Source organism: Pieris brassicae, chromosome 8, assembly GCF_905147105.1.
Source record: "Pieris brassicae chromosome 8, ilPieBrab1.1, whole genome shotgun sequence".
Taxonomy (NCBI): domain Eukaryota; kingdom Metazoa; phylum Arthropoda; class Insecta; order Lepidoptera; family Pieridae; genus Pieris; species Pieris brassicae.
Window position 1 is genome coordinate 1,523,789 of NC_059672.1, and position 19,157 is coordinate 1,542,945.

At 35.4% G+C, this 19,157-nt stretch overlaps 1 protein-coding gene across 2 annotated transcripts; it reads right to left on the reverse strand.

Annotated features, from left to right (window-relative positions):
• Nucleotides 1-471: 471 nt before the first annotated feature.
• Nucleotides 472-16,269, reverse strand: LOC123712802 (zinc finger CCHC domain-containing protein 24-like). 2 transcript variants are annotated; one of them, XM_045666076.1, is made up of 4 exons: nucleotides 16,055-16,269; nucleotides 8,851-9,045; nucleotides 5,057-5,221; nucleotides 472-4,084 (listed from the first exon to the last, which is right to left on the reverse strand). In XM_045666076.1, the coding sequence occupies exons 1-4, from the start codon at nucleotides 16,160-16,162 to the stop codon at nucleotides 3,971-3,973; spliced, it is 582 nt and encodes a 193-aa protein (XP_045522032.1). In that variant the 5' UTR covers nucleotides 16,163-16,269; the 3' UTR covers nucleotides 472-3,970. The 2 variants fall into 2 exon arrangements, with proteins under 2 accessions (XP_045522032.1, XP_045522031.1); XM_045666075.1 differs by having other exon boundaries at nucleotides 472-4,093.
• Between the last annotated feature and the right edge of the window lie 2,888 nt (nucleotides 16,270-19,157).

Genomic DNA, 19,157 nt, shown 5'->3' on the forward strand with positions numbered 1-19,157 from the left:
GACGCACGCCGTCGACTTTTTGGGTCTAAGGTAAGCCGGTTTCCTCAGGATGTTTTCCTTTACCGTTCGAGCTAATGTTAAATGCGCACATATAAATAAATTCCATTGGTGCACAGCCGGGGATCGAACCTACGATCTCAGGGATGAGCGTCGCACGCTAAAGCCACTAGGCCAACACTGCTCTGAGATCCTACTGATTTGAGAATATCTCTTCTTATCTCTTCTTCGTCTTTAGAAGCGAAGACTTCCATGGCGAATGGTTCGCTACTTCGTGCAATCAAAACGTAATTTTGATTCACTGAAGTTCGTGATAAGTCTCGACTCTGAGGGACAGTTTCCAGAGTTCTTAGCGCCGAGTACAAATTCCATGATTTTTACTAATTCTGAGGGTAAAAGGAAGTACCGAGTTAAGCACTTATAGTTCGGAAACATTATTTTGGGTTTGTATTAAAAAAATGTTTTTATTTTTAATTTAATTTAATGTCATGCATAAGTAACAAATTATCATCATATATATCGACGTCACAATTTTCTTTAAAATATATTTTTGCAGAAACAGTGCTGCCAGTGGGCACTTACTTTTCTAGCACTGTTGCTAGGACTGTTCCTGTAGAACAACTAATTCTCCTTAAAATTTATTTTACGAAAGCGGTCAAATTTATGATATTTATACTCGTATAAAAAATTGGCAAATACGCAGTTTCGCTATAATTATTATAATATATTCATCATAATTCTCAACTATTATACTATATATTTGTAAATTAATCATTCGTGACCTTACTTCACCCACTGTGAACTCATTTCACCCTATGCAGCGTTTCGGGACTTCACCCAATCGCAGAGCTAGGTGAAGTAAGATCGACTATTAACTACGCTCCGCTACGATTTTTGCCATTGCAATTCACAATCTAAGTATTAGAAGCTATAAACTGAATTGACAAAATATTCAAAATGGTTTGTCAGTTACTTTAAAGCACCCTCGATTCAGCGACAATATAATTATATATCATAGTCATAGAGAAACAAAAGAATTTAGGGAAAATTATAACATACATGAAGATTTTTGACATTATAAAATTACAATTTAAACATATATATAGTAAAATGCTTAAATTATATTGGAGTCCTAATTACTGAAGGCGAATATAACATAATATATGTGTTTTTAAACCACCAAACTCCCTTATCAGAGGCGGCGGGACGAAAGTGGAATACGTAAAGATACCATTTTCTCACATCAGGAAAGAAGTTAGACAAAAAAAGATATCGGAGGGGGACAAACGGTACAAAGAAGCTCATACCGCTAAAACAACAGATACTTTATAATTAATGTTATAGACTACTACAAAATTATTAGTCAAACCTAGCCCTCAAATGATGCAGATCTTAACGGGAGATGGGGCGTTTGCTGAATACCTGCAAAGTTTTAGCTTGTGTACATACGACCTACAAACAAATCGGACAATAATGCATCTGATTATAGAATGTCCTGTAATTGGACTTTGGAGCCTACCTACACTACTGTTAAGGCATATTGACTAAGCCCCTATATGCAATCTGGAGAAACAAAGCGATATAAAGGTAACTACTGATAATGCACCTGAAATATTAAGAAACTTCAGATTGCAGCAGGAATGTTTATGCAATGAAATAGAGAAGACGGGCTTCCACTTGCCGGCTCGCCAATGAATATCAAATAGGAATAGTAATAATAGAAAATTTATATTAAAAAACCCTCTAAACTCATAGAATGGTTACGTTAGATCTTATTGTATGTATCAAACAATTTAGAACGTATCTATCTATCTTCTTTAATAATAATTACTAATTGGAAAAAGATGGGTCACTGATGGGAAACACAAGATTGTAAAAAAGTGCATTAATCAATAATGTTCACTAAATTCGTTCCCTATGTCTATGATATTTTGTCATGAAATTTAATGACATATAATAACTAAGTACTTGTATTAAGTACGTTTAAAATTAGGTAAATAATGTCAATTATAATAAGTCTTAATCATAAATTTGGCACATTGAGAATTCACTTTGGATCATTAATATAGAACTTATAATATAAAACCCAAGAATTATTGTAATAATTGGCATTAATTTTTAAAGTCAACCTGGTGGTTTGGCTATATTACGACTATGTACTATCTATAAGGCGTTGCGGTGTTTAGAAGTCTGCTTTTTTATATACTCATTATTAACATATAACGTGTATATAGACTTCGTAAAACGAAATTGACAATGCGTTTATGCAGTTTTTATTACATAAAGCAGTGTATCGCTGTCACTAAATTGAAAATTTTACACTTTCAGAAAAATTATATAATGAGCCTTTATCAGGCCATATTGACAGTTTTAAATTCTCTCAGGATGATATCAAGAAACGTAGCCAACGTGTATAGTAATCACAAATATTGGTTTATACAAAAATTATTGGTAAAACATTTGAATATTTCTCCTTCAATTTAATACTAAAACCCGTTAAACGTAATGATTTCATGCGGTAGAAAGGTACCGAGTATACAATCTATAATGAGAATAAATCGCAAAGAGCTCCTAATTCAGAACACCTTGCCAAATAAAACCCTTGAAAGTCAAATGTTTTACCAGAGTATAAAAAGAAAATCTTAAAAACTAGCAAAAATCTATAAAATATAACTAAAATATATATCTGGTTATAATTTGTTAATTTAAATCCAATATACATAAAATCACTTCACTTAACTAAATGATTAAATTGTTGGAAGGATATAAATGGAATAAATTGTCGATATATACATACAACAAATTAGTAAGTATCTGCCTTGGAGTAATCTTTCGAAATATACATTTTAAAATATAACATATTTACTTAACATCTACGAAATCTCAAATACTTCAGAGCGTGGGTTACATTGAGCCTATTGTTTGAGATGTCATGTCATCTATGTGTTATGTTTCTTCATGTGTGTATTAATGTTTTATAGCAGTCGTGATGAATAATCATTAAACATTTGACGAGATAGACCTGTATGTTTTTCATCAAATAATCATTTGAATGTGCTTGTTTAGTAATGCGGTACGCTTGCCATACAACAATCTTACATTAGTTATCTATTCCTTAGCTTGTGGGAATTTATATACAGACATAGTCTATGGTAAGAGATTAACACATTACCTTGAAATCTCATTTCACCCATCTCTGCGACTTCACCCGTGTCTACTTTCGCCTGGGTGAAGTGAGTTTGAGCTGAATATTTTTCGAATTTAATTACATAATCGCCCTATTCTTTAAGGAGTAAATTAAATTGTAGTAGTACTAGTAGTTGGAGTAAATTTAATTAAATTGTAGATCACCAAAATTGTCATACAAATTCTCAACAATATTTTAATGTAACCCACGCTTGAGCTATGCTATGAGAACGCGAATCATGGACAAAATAGACCTTACCATTCTAGTTGAACATATTTTAATTTAAAACCATATGAACGAAACACGAAATCAAAACTAAATTTTATATGTTCGTTATTTAAGCATTCTCATTACATAACCCACTTAAGAACCTAATATAAAAACTTAATTTTAATCTTTTTAGTATTTTATGATTTTAAGAATTCTTATGTTTATTTGTTTTAATTACTTTTCTTAATTATATTTTTATTAAAAAACTTTGGCTCCGCATTTTGGTATATTAAGCGTATATTTGGATTTATGAAACGTTGATATAACCTGTGCTGCGTTTATTGTCTTTGCTATTAAAGTATGTAAATATTATTTCTACGTGTTTCAATGATAATTTTGTAAGGAAAGTAGAAAAACACGTATTGTTCCACTGGGACCTAGGCCTAGACATTACGTAACCCGAAGAATAACAAACGAACAAAATTAAATTACAATAAGGCACTTAATAAATGTTAACAAATTTATATAAACGACTTAATTTCATAGTGATTTATATAGCGATACTTTGGTGAATCTCTAATATTCCCGTCGACAATAGTATCCGAGTGAACGACATTTCTGGCAGAGATGCTGGGGGTGGATCTTCGACTGGTCGCTGACATCCAGACCGTCTGGCTTTTCGAGTGGCCTCTGAAATATCTTCAAATTGTTATTTACACATTAATTACACAAAATTAGTTGTCGAGTGATTTTTAGCCTACTATGGCTACTACTACTAATTTCGAAGTACTACTCTTTAATCAACTATAATATTTAGTTAAAATTAAATCGTTGTAAAATTGTGATAAATTAATCGTAAGGAAATATCCTTGTCCAATACTTGGCACGACAGCCGGTTCCTTATGTAGAGGCTGTTACAGCGCAAAGGTATCCGTCGTCAATGCGTAGCTGTGGCTTCCCACGAAACAGAAATCTTTGGTCAGTCATCGGTCAGGTCGCGGTCGTGAAGCCTGCGAAGTGCCCAGTGAAACTTCTGAGCTCTTGGAAGTTGGCTTAATTAGCCACACGCACAACGTACCAAATGGGCATCCAAGTGCGTTAACTGAGTCTGCACTATATATATACATACATCCTTGTCCTATAGGAAAACCCTATAGGGCAATACACCAATGGAACTTTCTTCTTTTTGGACAACTAATACTTGCTGGTATGAGCAGTGTTGGCCTAGTGGCTACAGCGTGTATCTCATCCTGATATATTCTATCATCATCTCCTCATATTCTCATCCCTGAGGCTAGGTTCGACCCCGGCTGTGCACCAATGGATTTTCTTTCTATGTGCGCATTTAACATTCGCTCGAACGGTGTACGAAAACACTGAGGCTTTTCTTAGACCCAAAAAGTCCACGGCGTGCGTCAGGCACAGAAGGCTGATCACCTTTTAGATTAACAAATGATCATGAAACAGATAGAGAAATCTGAGGCCCAAACCTAAAAAGGTTGTAACGCCATTGATTTTTTTTAATACTTGCTGGTACGATCAGAAAAGGTTTGGTAAAGCATGATTTAGAAGCGAAACTTAGTATGTAAAACTCAGCTGCAAAAAATGATCAAATAATAGATGGAAATCCATAGATCTGTTTTAGTCGATAAAAACCATTACCTGCTTATGAGGAAAAACATTGATACGACACTTGATGCACTCTTGACCGTTATTGGCCCACGAGTTTCCGCTCATCCACTTCCGCTTGCATTTCGGGCACTTGTACTCGCCGAAACACCGCTTCTTTCCCTGGTATGGCGTCAGACCTTCGCCTTTGGGACGGGCCTGGAAAAAGATATAATTTATAAAAAAAGGTTTTATTACGATGGAGCAACGTAAGTGGAGAAGGGAATATGACTCGAGATTCCCAAGAAAAGGCAAAGGTCTCCCACTGGTACCTATTTCAGTGACGGCATACGTAGTCCTCAGCGTCCTTTAGGACGATAACAAGTAGGAAGGCAATATTAAGTTGTTCTGGTCACTGATTATTCAATAAATGCCAGCTCGGAAGACATACTGATTTATTAATATTACTAAAAGCAGCAGCAGGCGATAGAAGCTACAGTCACCACTTAAGGGGAGCATGTAACAGAAGTCCAAAATGTTAGCGGAATATGAGGAACACGGATCAATACCTATATATCATAGGTATAATAATATAATAGAACCTGATTTACATTACAAATAATAATAAGACAGAAAAACAAACAAGGGAAGGAGGTATACTCCTGCTGATAGAGGACAAATCTTTGTTTCTAATCTTAAGATGTCATGTGGAACTTGGTATAATGGTTGCAGCTCCTTACAAACGTTGTGTAAAACAAAATTGGCGATTAAAAAGAGTGGCGGAGAGTTCAGCCAGCCAGTTCTTCTCTTCCCTTGATTTGAGAACTGGCAGTAAGTGTAAAATTATAAGCATTTCATATACATTTCTGTTTTTGAGGTTCATAAGTGTACATTGTGTTACCGATATGAATAAATGATTTTGAATTTGAAATACGTCTTATTGCTAGAAGCAGTATTTTTCAGACGTAAATAAAAATAAACCAATATAGGACCTAAAACAACATTAAACTACTTAATACAGTATATGTGTTTGTGCACAGAGTAATAAACAACAAAGCTTTGTTGTAAGTTGATTTTGTACTGGTTACAATAAAAATATTTAATAAACACTATTAAAACTCACGTAATAGGAACAAAGAGCCCTTGTCACATCAACACTTGAAAGATTTATTTTGAGAACCATACTTCAATAGGAATTATGATTATAACACTCAAAACTGTTTCGTCAAGAGATATTAGGAGCAAAAATATAAGCCCGTATACAATACGTAAATATAATTCTAAGTGTTAGCGCTAAGAAAGAAAGTAAGCGCTAGCATTTCTATCTATCTGTCTATCTAAAAACTCACTGCGCTTTTGGCATACGGAAGTCATCTTTAGGGTTAAGTGCCGACTCTGAATTTTATAAAAGAACCTAGCTTGGTAGTGGCAACGAGACAGACTTCCACTCGAAGTCATAGTCTTGTTTTAGACTAAGCCAATTATTGTGAAAGCTAATCCATCAACAGCAAGACCAAGACGAGGTAGCCAGTGACGCCATTGTTCTGCCTTACATTGTTTGTGTTTTGCATCAAGCCTTTCGCGTGAGGCCAAAGTCCAGTAACCCATGACTACAATGAAATTGTGTGCTGACAAAAGACTATTGTATATTTTATCAAGACTACTAAGTAATGTAAGACTGCTATTTATTCTTAAACCTATATATAATATTCAGTAGATACTTTGATTATTTCAATGTATATCTACTTACATTGTTTTAAATCATAATTTACTTTGGTTTTTAAAGCAGATTAGTGACAGCGTCATATATAAGGTAACTAGTCGTGTAGAACGTTAATATGATGTTTTAAAATCTCTTCCCAATAGATTCTATTTAATTCCAACTATGAGACATTTGCTACCTTAGTATCTTGGGACAACCATAACAATTTTAGTGACCGTCCATTGTCATAATGTCCGCATGGTCACCTATCCTAGTGTACTTACTATGGTGACTTATTAACAAAATCTTTTGTGCCTGTATATTTTTACGTTTGGGAGGAATTGTTGTTCGATATCCTAATTACAATTATTGGTATCGAGCTTTAAGTACTTAGGAAGAAGCAAAATATAAACTATGAAATAGTGGAAAAGTCATTACAGTGTTTAGATTAGGATCGGTGACCATGCAGAAGTCACTAAAATTGATATGGTTCTAAAAGATATTAAAGAACCAAACGTCTTATAGAAGAATTAATTAAAAGCAAGTAATACGTGACCGTCTAATATCAAACGATAGGTACCACATCAAAATTAAACCAAATATTTTTAAAAATAGCTTTTTTTATATAACAGGGCAAACGGGGCCTCCTGGCCATCTCATCTGATGTTAAGTGGTACGCCGCCCATAGAGGGTTCACGAGTGCGTTGCCGGCCTTTTAAGAATGAATACGCTCTTTTCTTGAAGGACTCTAAGTCGAATTGGTTCGGAAATACTTAATTGGGCAGCTGGTTCACATAGTGGTGGTGCGCGGCAAAACTGCCTCAAAAAACGCTCAGTTGTGGTATAATACTCCATGTGGGGCCGAATTTGTACTTTATACAGTTGCAAGCGGTGGCCTGGAGTGAAGTACAGTACTGTCTTGCCTTACTGAGCATACCAGGCTTTTCCACGTCCCACGTATGTACCACGTCCATCGATATGTCAACGCCAAATATTCCAATGTGGCATTAAGAAGAGTGTCTTCGAAGAGAGGTGTGGTCCACCACCTCGTCTCAAGATGGCTAATTTAGCTGGCGTTAATTCGTCCACATTATGGAGTTATCAAATCTAATCAGATCAGACACATCAAAGCACAAAAAATCTATAAAATTAAGCAATACAGAAATCGTTTAACACGATATTAGTAGACGAATTTCTGCGGTACCACGCACGGGCAATGCGCCAATATTATTTTATTTCTGTATATTTATATCTATTCAGAGGAATTCCTAGAAAATGTCAAGATCATAAATGATATCGGCCAATCAATGCCTCGTTGTTTCACTGTTCTTTCATTGCGATACGAAAGCATAGATTTACTCCAGTTTGATAAAATGCATGTACACGTAAATGGATCAAAAAATAATAAGTTGATAGTTATAATAATAAGTATAATATAAAACAGGTGGTCGTATATTTTTTCGGACATTTTATTATTTATTTAATTTTATTCACAAATCATACATCATTCCATTACTAAACTAATACGATAATGTCGAAAACAAAAATGTAGATAACCAACAACCAACGGCCAACTGTAAGATCAGTTTTGTTCCTAATTTACTGCCCACCATTGTTAAGACTAATAGTTATGGGTACATTAAGGGATAAGCCCGTCCCTATACAGATTATATAATAGACTTTATGGCATCTATATGACATATAGTCTGTAATATAAAAAGGAGTAAACTTATGCGATCCAACATAAGGCAGTATTTAGTATCATGTGGAGACAAAACAGACGAGATATACTTCTAAATAATGCGTTCTACAAGCTTGAGATGGCCTTAATGTTAGTTAACGTTTTTGCATCTCAAAACCCAAATCCCAAATTCCATCTACTCGGAATCCTGGTCTGTTATTGAAGTTTCTTGGTTCAGTATCTCCCCGGACACGTAGTTATGCTCACGAGGTAACATATCCATACCCATGCAAAATAAATATTAAATATTTTTTTATAGAACTGGGGGCAAACCGGAAGGACCAATAAGACATAATGAGAATCTGGATAATCAGTGCTTTCACAATTCCAAATATACAAATGTTTATACATTAGAACTTCATTGAATGAATACATTAAATTATTCCGCCAAATTTTGTGGTGTACCTGTGGACAGTCCCCAATGTAGTGTCCTTTCTTGAAGCACAAATGGCACATGTAGGCCGGGGGCGGCGGCCGGGGCGGGCGGCGTAGTGACATGGCGGCTAACTGCTCCGCTAGTGAGTTGCTGTCGTCTGTGAGCGGCTGGGTTGTCCCTGTGGCTGCTGTTGGGAGAGGGCCCCATACTGATCCAGGGACCCACTGAAATATTTAATCAAAAATTAATAAAATGTAATTGATCACGATTTTGTCAGATCATATATATCGTTTACTAAACCTAAACATAATTATCAAATATACAGTACATATATATTTACCATTTTATTAACCTAATAGTAATAATAAAAATAATTAAAAATTAATAAGTAATTAAGTTTGGTCCTTGTGGCAGTGTCCCTTTAACGCTGGCAGCATTTCATTGCTGTATTGCAGCTCTACGGCTCAAGAGTATCTACGCCAAAGGGAAGAAAATCGAAGATGGAAGAAAGAAAGAAGAAGAGAAGTTGGAGTGGTTTTCTTAATTAGTTTTTTTGCATTATAAAATAATTAAAATGATGCATATTCCCCATTCGCAACAGACAAATTTTAAGCTCGTATGAACTCCAACTCTGAAGGGAACAAAATCGAAATTGGAGGAAGGACTCTTATATTTAAGTCGTTTATTATTTTTCGCCTGCTCTGCGGCCACCCCTTTTGCTGGTCCGAGGAAGGCGAGGCGGGGACAAATTGCGTCCCATACCAAAGCCTGTCCCATCTTCCAAGGGATCAAAAAATAGTTTTAATCAGTTTTAGACTTTGCGCGTTCTAAGTCCGAATCACAATTTTTCATAATTTACGTCCAGTATCGTGTCCAGTTTGTATTACAAATGTTGTAGTCGGTATAAGCTAGATGTTCTATATGTAAGGGATGTTTTTAAACTTTTGGCATTTTATTGTAATCCCAATTAAATAATAAAAAAATGTTTTTTTTATGAAACAGCACTACGCGATGTTTGTTGCTGTAGCTACTAACAGTAGGCACTGAATCATGTGAAACTTATAATAGTCTAATTAATATGAGATCGCTTAGTTACTAAGAATTATGTAAATAAATCTCCGGTTACCCAGAGATGTCAGCATCCGCTTGAATGGCGCCACCTGTGATATCTTACACCCGCTCGAATTCTTCGTATCAAATACATTAACGCTAGCATATCTGACAGTCATCAAGAAGCCGAAAGATAAAAGCGCAAACTACAATGGCTGAATACAATTTAAGGAACGAAATTGTCCGATAATGGTGGGTTATTTTTGCTTATAAACATCACACATACACACAAACATCACAAATGAGTACAACTTATGAAAATATAGATAGGCTATATAACGTTGAGATACAATATTCATTTTGTATCTCAACGTTTCGTTGCCTATTGTATGGCGCATGGGTGCAAGCGCAGCGCTAACCAACCATCCAACTTCCTCACAATCGAGTAGCCCGCAATATTGCATGACACAATACAAGAATGGATTTTTTGTATCGAAAAAGTCGAAGGGTCTGCCAAGCATCCGCGAATATACAATGTAAATGATAATTATGTAGGAATAAAGAAAATAATGGTAGCAAAGAATTAACACGGCAAGATTTGTAAAACGATTCATGGATAGATCACCATGGAGTTGCTGAAAATGTCCAATGTGTTTTGACTACAATTTTACGTGAGATGTTTGTTCCTAGTCAATCGTGTATTGCAATGGATAGGAATTTTACCAAGCTATTCAGCAGTGTTGGGGTCCCATCCCCGGCAAACCAATGGACTTTCTTTCTATTTGCGCATTTAACATTCGCTCGAACGGAGAAGGAAAACATCGTAAGGAAACCGGCTTGCCTTAGACCCAAAAAGTTCACGGCAAGTTAGAAACAGGAGGCTGATAATTGCTATCAGATAGAAAGATGATCATGATGCAGAAATTTTTTTCCTAAAAACTTTGTAGCCCCACTGATTACTTTTTTTGTATTCAGTATGAATATCACTATGTAAATATATCTTATTTCATCCTATCGATATGTCGATACGAATTATGTATAAGAATGACACACCATACACTTTTTTATTATTATCCAAAATACAGACACTTATGACATTGATCTATATTGTTTAATTTATTAAATTAAATTTTTATTCTGTAATTGTATGGACCTCGCTGTCACCTTAAGGGCCTTTCAGCTCAAGGCCCTCAACAATTTTTAATGGAATCACATAGACATGAATATTGGCGGTAGTCGCCAAACTTGTCGAGTAGCCCAAAGCACCATCCCAGACTAGGAGATCTCTTATAAACATTAAAAAAATATATCTTTTTAACTTGCGTATTACAAACTTTCATACATTATAATAATTGTTAATAAATATTTCTTGCAATAATAATTTCGCGTGATAGACGCATTGCTCTATGATTCCTAGCGGAACAATACTTGTTTTCGCTTAATAGACATATAAACACTTTGTTTTCTCCATTACAACGAGTAAAAATTTAAAACATTTTCCATAAATTTAAATACATAAGATGGATGAAACAGAAGTTAATGATTATGATTGGGCAAACCGATTACCGAGAGACGCCTGCGCATATGTTTAAGGAATTAACGGCGATGCGTTCCAATTTTAAATGCGATCGTTGACGCTCCGTGTTCGAAGTTTGAGTTTAGTAATTTCCGGATATGTCGTTTGATCTCTGATTAATTGTTTTTATTCGGTATGTTCTGGTTGTTTTCACCACATTACTAACAGCTATGCATTTTATTTAATTTAGACAAATAGAAAAAGTATATATACATATTTTTTTAAACATCTATGATTATCATTTGTTTTACTTAAAGAAGAAAGTCTTATATAAGTGTATATTGCCATGTGTTTCTTACGCTACCGTAATCATGGATATATGAGTCGATGACAAATAGAAAAATTACAACTTATCAACGAGGAATTGAAAGTAGTGTTCTCAATTTAACACTTAAGGACAACAGCAGACGTACAGAAATAAGAAACAAAACAAAAGTTATTAACACACTAGCCCATTGCAAAAAACTTAAGGAAATGGGCGAGCCATACCGCTCGCATGAACAATGGCAGATGGACAATGAGGGTAATTAAGTGGAAAGGGCTACCAGTAAAAAGAAAGAGATTTCCTCTGGCTTACGAGCTTAAAGTTGGTGGAGAAGATTGGGAGAAAAATACTTGAGACAGTAAGAGATGGAGCCAATTGGAGGCCTATACTCTAAAAGAGGTCATTGAATTTTTTATTAGTGTGTGTATATTTTGTAATCCTTCAAGGATTAAATGGAGCTTAATTATCATTATTTGTTTTAAGTAATGTTTCTAACTAAAATGTCTGTTGTGTTAACTATGTTTGTTAAGTTGATTTATTTATGTTTAAGAGTCAAAGCACCTCCTCCTCCTCCTACCTCTAACTTCTATCCAATAAATATGATTTTACTAAGGTATATTGACATTCGAACAACAATTTACAATCGATTCAATAACTAAAGTTATCATTTTTTATAGAATTTGCCTAAAACTTGCCAATGAATTTGGAATAAAGAAAACATTATTTATTTATTTAACTACAAAATAGGCTAATATTCAGATAATACAGGTAACTCCAATTTGGTGGTGATACATTAAATACAAAACAATACATACACAGAAAGAACATCATTAAACAGTAATAGTTTCAAATATTTCCAACAACACTAACAGTCGTTTATTAAAACCTAAACAATTTTCTTTAACTACATAGAAATTATAAAAATAATTAGATTTATAAAAAACATATGAAGGAGGCGTATACCCTTAAAATAACATACAAAAACTAGACCACTAGAAAAATAAACAATTTTTTTACAACTTACAAGGAACTCATATTAAGAAATATACACTAACGAATTGTATGCATTTATGAATAACAGCTACTACTTTTTACGATAGAAATACACAATAATACCTACAGATAACAATTCAGGTAAAAATACATCCAAATAATACATATTACATACTCGTACCTAGATCTTATAATTTATATCGTAACAAGCAGCTCTTGTGAACTCACACAGTATACAATCAAATACGTCTAATTTACTACATGTATCGCTCACGTGAGTGTGCGTACAGTACATCCAAAAGTTCTGACTTCCGCATTAGGTAGGTATCCTGAATATGTACACTGACAAACCAAGCACTCTCTCTTCTGAGGCACCAGACCAACCCACCATGCCCAGAACAAACAGGGTCATTTCCAACGGATCCAAATGATCCACAAACCGACTTCACCGGTGAAGGCGTGGACCTTTACTCCGTAATTCGCTCATTCCAGTGAGCTTCCGTCCTACCCTTCAAACGATTGACCACCCCTCGACGGCCCAAGCCGAGGTTGGAGTCTTGTAGGAGACCCTTACGATAGTCGCGGGAAAACGCCAATTCCTGCCACGCTACGCTCACCAAAACAGAACGGCTTTAAGCGTAATTCGTATCAACGTATTGATAGGAAGGAATGGATGTTGTTTTTACATGATAATACATAGTGATATGATCATTTGGCAATTATCAGCCTCCTGAGCTCTAAACGCCGTTAAGGCCAACAGCGAGTTTCCATTAAAAAAATATAGTTTGTACTCTATAAGATGAACTTGTGGTAACAGGTAAACATACACTTAGAGGAAGTAAATGACCTACCTGTTTTCATCTAAATATAATCTTAACTTCTAAACATGTGGAGATGTATATGTTCACTTGTTGCTTCGGTTTGGGAGGTAATTGACCTATGTACTAGAATAGTTTTATACATTGCTGTTATAGCAATAATGCGCTGTGCGTATGGCAATTCCGTGGTCATTGTGACCCAGCGTCAGGGAAGCATTTTCTATTGCATTAAAAGTAGGGAAAAATTATGAATGTAAGTTTTTACATTGCGCGCTCACCATCACAAAAACCCAAAAACACATTTAGTTTTTTTGAAGTCATGCTTTCGTTAATTTTTTTCGTATTTTTTCTGCAAACGTTGAATAAGGCGAGAGGTTTTTTTTTTAAATATTGTAATGATGTTACGCCAAAGAAGTATAACTTTTAACGCGTGTACATAAGTAGACACTTTTTTTATTTATAGAACGGTTACCAAATTGTCGCTGTGGACACTTAATGCCTAGTGCTCGCAAGTGCGGGCCTTTTAAGAATTGGTACGCATTTGAAGGTCCCTTAGTTCAGAAATACTTCAGTGGGTTACTGGTTTCATATAGTGGTGGGCGGCAAAACTGCCTTAACTGGGCGCTTTAACGCCTATTAGTAGGTTCATCATCACCCTCTTTTGGCAGAGAGGCTTTGGTAAAGTTACATATAGGTTATTTTATCAGATTAACGGTGAGTGTCACAATGTAGGGATAAGTTCTACATAAGTTCCAAATAAGCTATTTATTACTTATTGGTAGGATACACACTATTGTAGTGTTTCACGACTGTTTCTACTACTACGACTAGCGCTATTTGTCACATAAAGTCCATAAGTTACGAGTCCGATGAAACGCAAAGTTTTGCATAGCTATTTGGTACTTTATTAATACATTGTGAAAAAGACCCTAAGTATAAATATTTTTATATAACAAACATGAAGGCGGCTCACCTGATGTTAAATGATACCGACCATGGACACTATAAATGCGAAAAGACTCGCAAGTGCCCTATAAGAGTTGGTACGCTCATCTTGAAGGACCCTAAGTCAAATGGGTTCAGTAAAACTTCTGAGTAACTGCTGGTTCGGCATAATGGTCGTGACAAATACTGCTTTTAAAATTTGAACCTAATTTCTGTACTGGTATTACAAGCGATAGGCAAGAGCCATACAGATCGCTTTTTGTTTGTAATTTAGTAGTTTCTCTAATACGGGGCTGGTTATTTGTGATGTCCATGTGTCAAGTTAGATAAATAAGCTATTGTGGAGGAAGGAAGATACCGTTCTTCCTTCGACCTAAAGGATCCTTCAGTCCAATGGCTGACTGACCGTATGACCCCAGTAGGTAAAATTGTATATAAGTCGTATTTATCCTAAGCGGAAACACTTTGAATCAGGGTATAACGTCATCGTAGTGACTTGTAAGCGTGTACACTATTTTCATACAATTACCGAACGGTACAACATCGCTAGCGAAACATATTCTCAGTAATTAAGCCATAGCATACAAAATAAAATAAATAATCAGTGGCGCTACAACTTCTTTAGGTCTGGGACTCATTTCTGTATCTGTTTCATGGTCATTTGTCAATCCAATAGACAAGACACACGCCGTCGAATTTTTGGATTGATTTTTTCACTGTTCGAGCGAATGTTGCGCTCATTGAAAGTCCAGTGGTGCACAGCTGCGGATAGAACCTTCGACCTAAGGGATGAGAGTCGCAAGCTGAAGCCATTAGGCCAACACTGCTCTGAACCCGAGCTGCGTAAATAAAATGCCGACAAGTAGGATACGTACGAAGTTGATACGCGACAACAGCAGTACAAAACAATTATAAGAACGTCATGACCTATTTGTTTGAATTGAAATTAATCTTCGTTGGGCTATATATTTAAATCGTTTATAAAGTCGTTATTTATTAATAAAATTGTGTTTTAATCTGTCTGCAACACAGTCAACAAATTAAGACTATGTCTATGGAATTATTTTGTATCTATTAACCATAAACATTGGCAGTCTATAACTTCTTTAGATGGTTATTTAATTTAAGTAAAAGCTTCACAGAGGGACATAACCTTTTAAATTTGTTTTTAATTTTCTATTTATCAATTTTTAATTATTATTATTACTGGCTGGCTGGTCTTCTCTCAACGAATAAGTATCGCAATACAGCGAGCAAATGCCATCATTAAAGATACACTGCCACAGGGATCAAACTTTTTAATTTTGTTCAAATTTAGGTTAATAAAGAACTAAAGTCAAAATTCCACCAAAATGTCTGCCATGCAAGATGTTGGTTACTAAGAAAATCCGCCTATATTTATTAAGAATCCAGAGATCCAAGTAGACTAGTGGTTTTTTGACATCGGACTGGACGCTATGGTGTAGAGTAAGTAAATATCTCGCTCTAGACCTCACCTTTCCCGGAAACGCTGTTGAAAATCCCTGGGAATCGCAATTTTACCCCCACCTCCTCAAATGTATTTAGAATCACATATTATTGAATACCTGATCGTTGTGCTCATGAGTCAGATATAGCCAGCCAAGCAAGGCCTGAGGGCATCCTTCTGTCTTCCCGCACCACTGAGGCAGGTCGCCCATGGCAGTCGGTGACATCGCTTCATTTATATCGTTAAAACACAGCACAAAAATTGATATAACACGCGGTGGCCGGGCGAGTGTATTTTTGGATCGCGTTAAAGCGGGTGCGCGCGCGCCGCACGTCGCCGACTACAGTTCTGCCGCTCCTTGAGACGGGAGATGGGATAGGGACGTGCTATTTATCGATTCAGCTATACTCTAATCACGATTCTTGTGAAATGATTATGATGAGTATGATTGAAAAAATATGTATATATTTACAGTTAATAAACAAATCTCGGTGGATATACCTTATATATAACTATGCCTTACATGTTATTTTAATACATAAATGATTGAATAAACAGTACGTGAATGAAGAGCAGTGTGGCCCTAGTGGCTTCGGCGTGAGTCTCTCATCCATGAGGACGTTGGAACCCCGGCTGTGCACCAATGGACTTTCTGTCCATATGCTGAACATTCGCTCGAACAGTGAAGCAATCGTGAGAGAACCGTCTTTTAGGCACAAAAAGTCTACGATGTGGTTCAGGCACAGGACACTGATCACCTACTTGCTTATTAGATTGATCATGAAACAGATACAGAAATCTGAGGCCCAGACCTAAAAAAATATAATTATTGAATATTTTTAACAATTATTTAGTGATTTAAGAAACTTACCCATGTACCTATCTCTATATTTTTTGTTCCTGGTGGTTGTGTTGTAAATCTTTTCATTTCTGGATGATAAAAGTATCGATATAGTTATCACGCGTTTCACTACAAAACATGTGGGTGCACCCAATGACCAACAGGGACTACTTGGAGCAATATTTTCGTGGCCCCCCTACCATGAAACAATACGTTTTAGCTATCGCTTAAATGCAACGTAAGAACTTGTTCATTTGAAAGCTTACGGATTTTAACGTATGTATTAAGAATTATAGCAAGCCAAAGTATAAACTATATTATACTTGTATGTCAATGAATGTTACTTTGTAAGTTCAGCCATGGATGCTATAAAAAAGAGTTACTATATCATTTGTATATAATTTTACCAAGGAGGATATGAGGAATTATTTGAAGAAGCGGGAATAATTTCACTTTGTTTTATAATAATAAAAAAGGCACGACAAAATGGTTGTGTCATTGTGTGTCCATGTGTCCCAACACTAGGCAGTAAGTGTGTTATTGGTAGCAGTAGCAATTTAGTTTTCTTTTTCGTTTTCTAGTGGCTTCACATGCGACTCTCATCCCTGAGGTCGTAGGTTCGATCCCCGGCTGTGCACCAATGGATTTTCTTTATATGTGCGCATTTAACATTAGCTCGAACGGTGAAGGAAAACATCGTGAGGAAACCGGCTTGCTTTAGACCCAAAAAGTCGACGGCGTGTGTCAGGCACTGAAGACTGATCACCTACTTGCCTATTCGATTAACAAATGATCATGAAACAGATACAGAAATCTGAGGCCCAGACCTAAAAATGTTGTAGCGCCATTGATTTATTTTTTTATTTTTATGTATTAGCTGTAAGATTTTAGCTTTATGATTTACATATATATTTTTCCTTAAAATATAGATATAACATGTTAAAGCAGTTATAACTGATATGTCATCATGTAGATTTAATTTAACAAAGCAAACAACCAAGGAACTGAGAGTAATTCGTGAGTAATAAAGAAGAATTTTGATGAACTTTTATTCAAAGTAGTTAGGTATTTCTAAACCATATCTCTTGGCAAATAAAGGCTTTAGTAGTCAAATAAAGTATTCATTGTTAATTTATTTGCAATGAATACTAATTATCAGGTTTCACTTCAAACACATTTCATTTATATAGCTATCTAATTCTTTTTAAATATTTCCTGTCACTGTGCCACTCTGTGTTTCCTTAATCTGGTCCATCCACCTTCAAACTGGTCTTCCTCTTTTGCGTTTACTGCATCTTGGGCAGTAGTTTTTTACATTCTTGCTCCACTTTTCTGTTTTTCTCGCCAAATTTATTGGACCTACTTAAATGTATCATTATAATTTGTATCAATCTAGCTTATCACTTCACACTTCACACATCACTTTCTCACGAGCTTTGACCACAGTTTTGGATTAGTATTTTTTATAAATATGTTAACATTTAAATCATTATCCTGGTTAAATCCACTAAACCTTTTCCATTAAATTTAAAATTAAATTGGCGTTTCATCCTTTTTAGGTCTCGTCCTCAGATTTCAGTATCTGTTTCATGATAATTTGTCAATCTAATAGGTAAGTAGGTTACCCACCGTTAACTTTTTGAGTCTAAGACATGCCGGCTTCCTCACGATGTTTTCCATCATCGACGAGCGAATGTTATATGCGCATATCGAACGAAAGTCCATTGGTGCACAGCCGGGGATCAAACCACATGGATGAGAGTCGCACCCTGAAACCTCTAAGCTAACACAGTTTCTATAAAAATTTAAACACGCAAAAATTGTGCTGCCATAAGTTGGTAAAACTATTAAATAAGCTATAATATGCTAGAAATAACTATGTACCAACAAATGCCAATGAACTAAAATTATTATCAAAATATGTGCGCGTAAGCATTCTAGATAGAAACGAGAGAAGGAACAACGGTTTATTTCGTGTTCTCAGAAGTTTTATCGTGTTTATCATAGTTATAATTCTCTCATTATGAATTACAATTACTAATTAAGCTTAATGAATGAAAATAGCCTTCTTGATCCGAAAAATAATATTACGCTGAAGGGTTTAACAACACAATAACGATATTTACAAAGATCATTACCAGAGTTTTATATTAAAATCGAAGACAACAATTAAACAAAGATCAGCTGTGCTGTGCCTTTTTAGGTATGGACGTTATTTCCATATTTGTTCCTAATCATTCGTCAATCTAATAGGCAAGTAGGTGATTGACACACGCCGCGTTTTGTCTCTAAAAGCCGGTTTCTAAAGATTTTTTCCTTTATCCGATGCGAATGTTAAATACCCAGTAATGGAATGAAACAGTTTTGAAAATTTGTTGAC

Coding starts and splice junctions, on each gene's coding strand:
- LOC123712802 (XM_045666075.1), bottom strand. CDS start 16,162: ATGTCACCGACTGCCATGGGCGACCTGCCTCAGTGGTGCGGGAAGACA. Junction 9,046..16,054: donor CTCATGAGCACAACGATCAG/GTATTCAATAAT, acceptor TAAATATTTCAG/TGGGTCCCTGGATCAGTATG. Junction 4,094..5,056: donor ATGTTTTTCCTCATAAGCAG/GTAATGGTTTTT, acceptor AACAATTTGAAG/ATATTTCAGAGGCCACTCGA.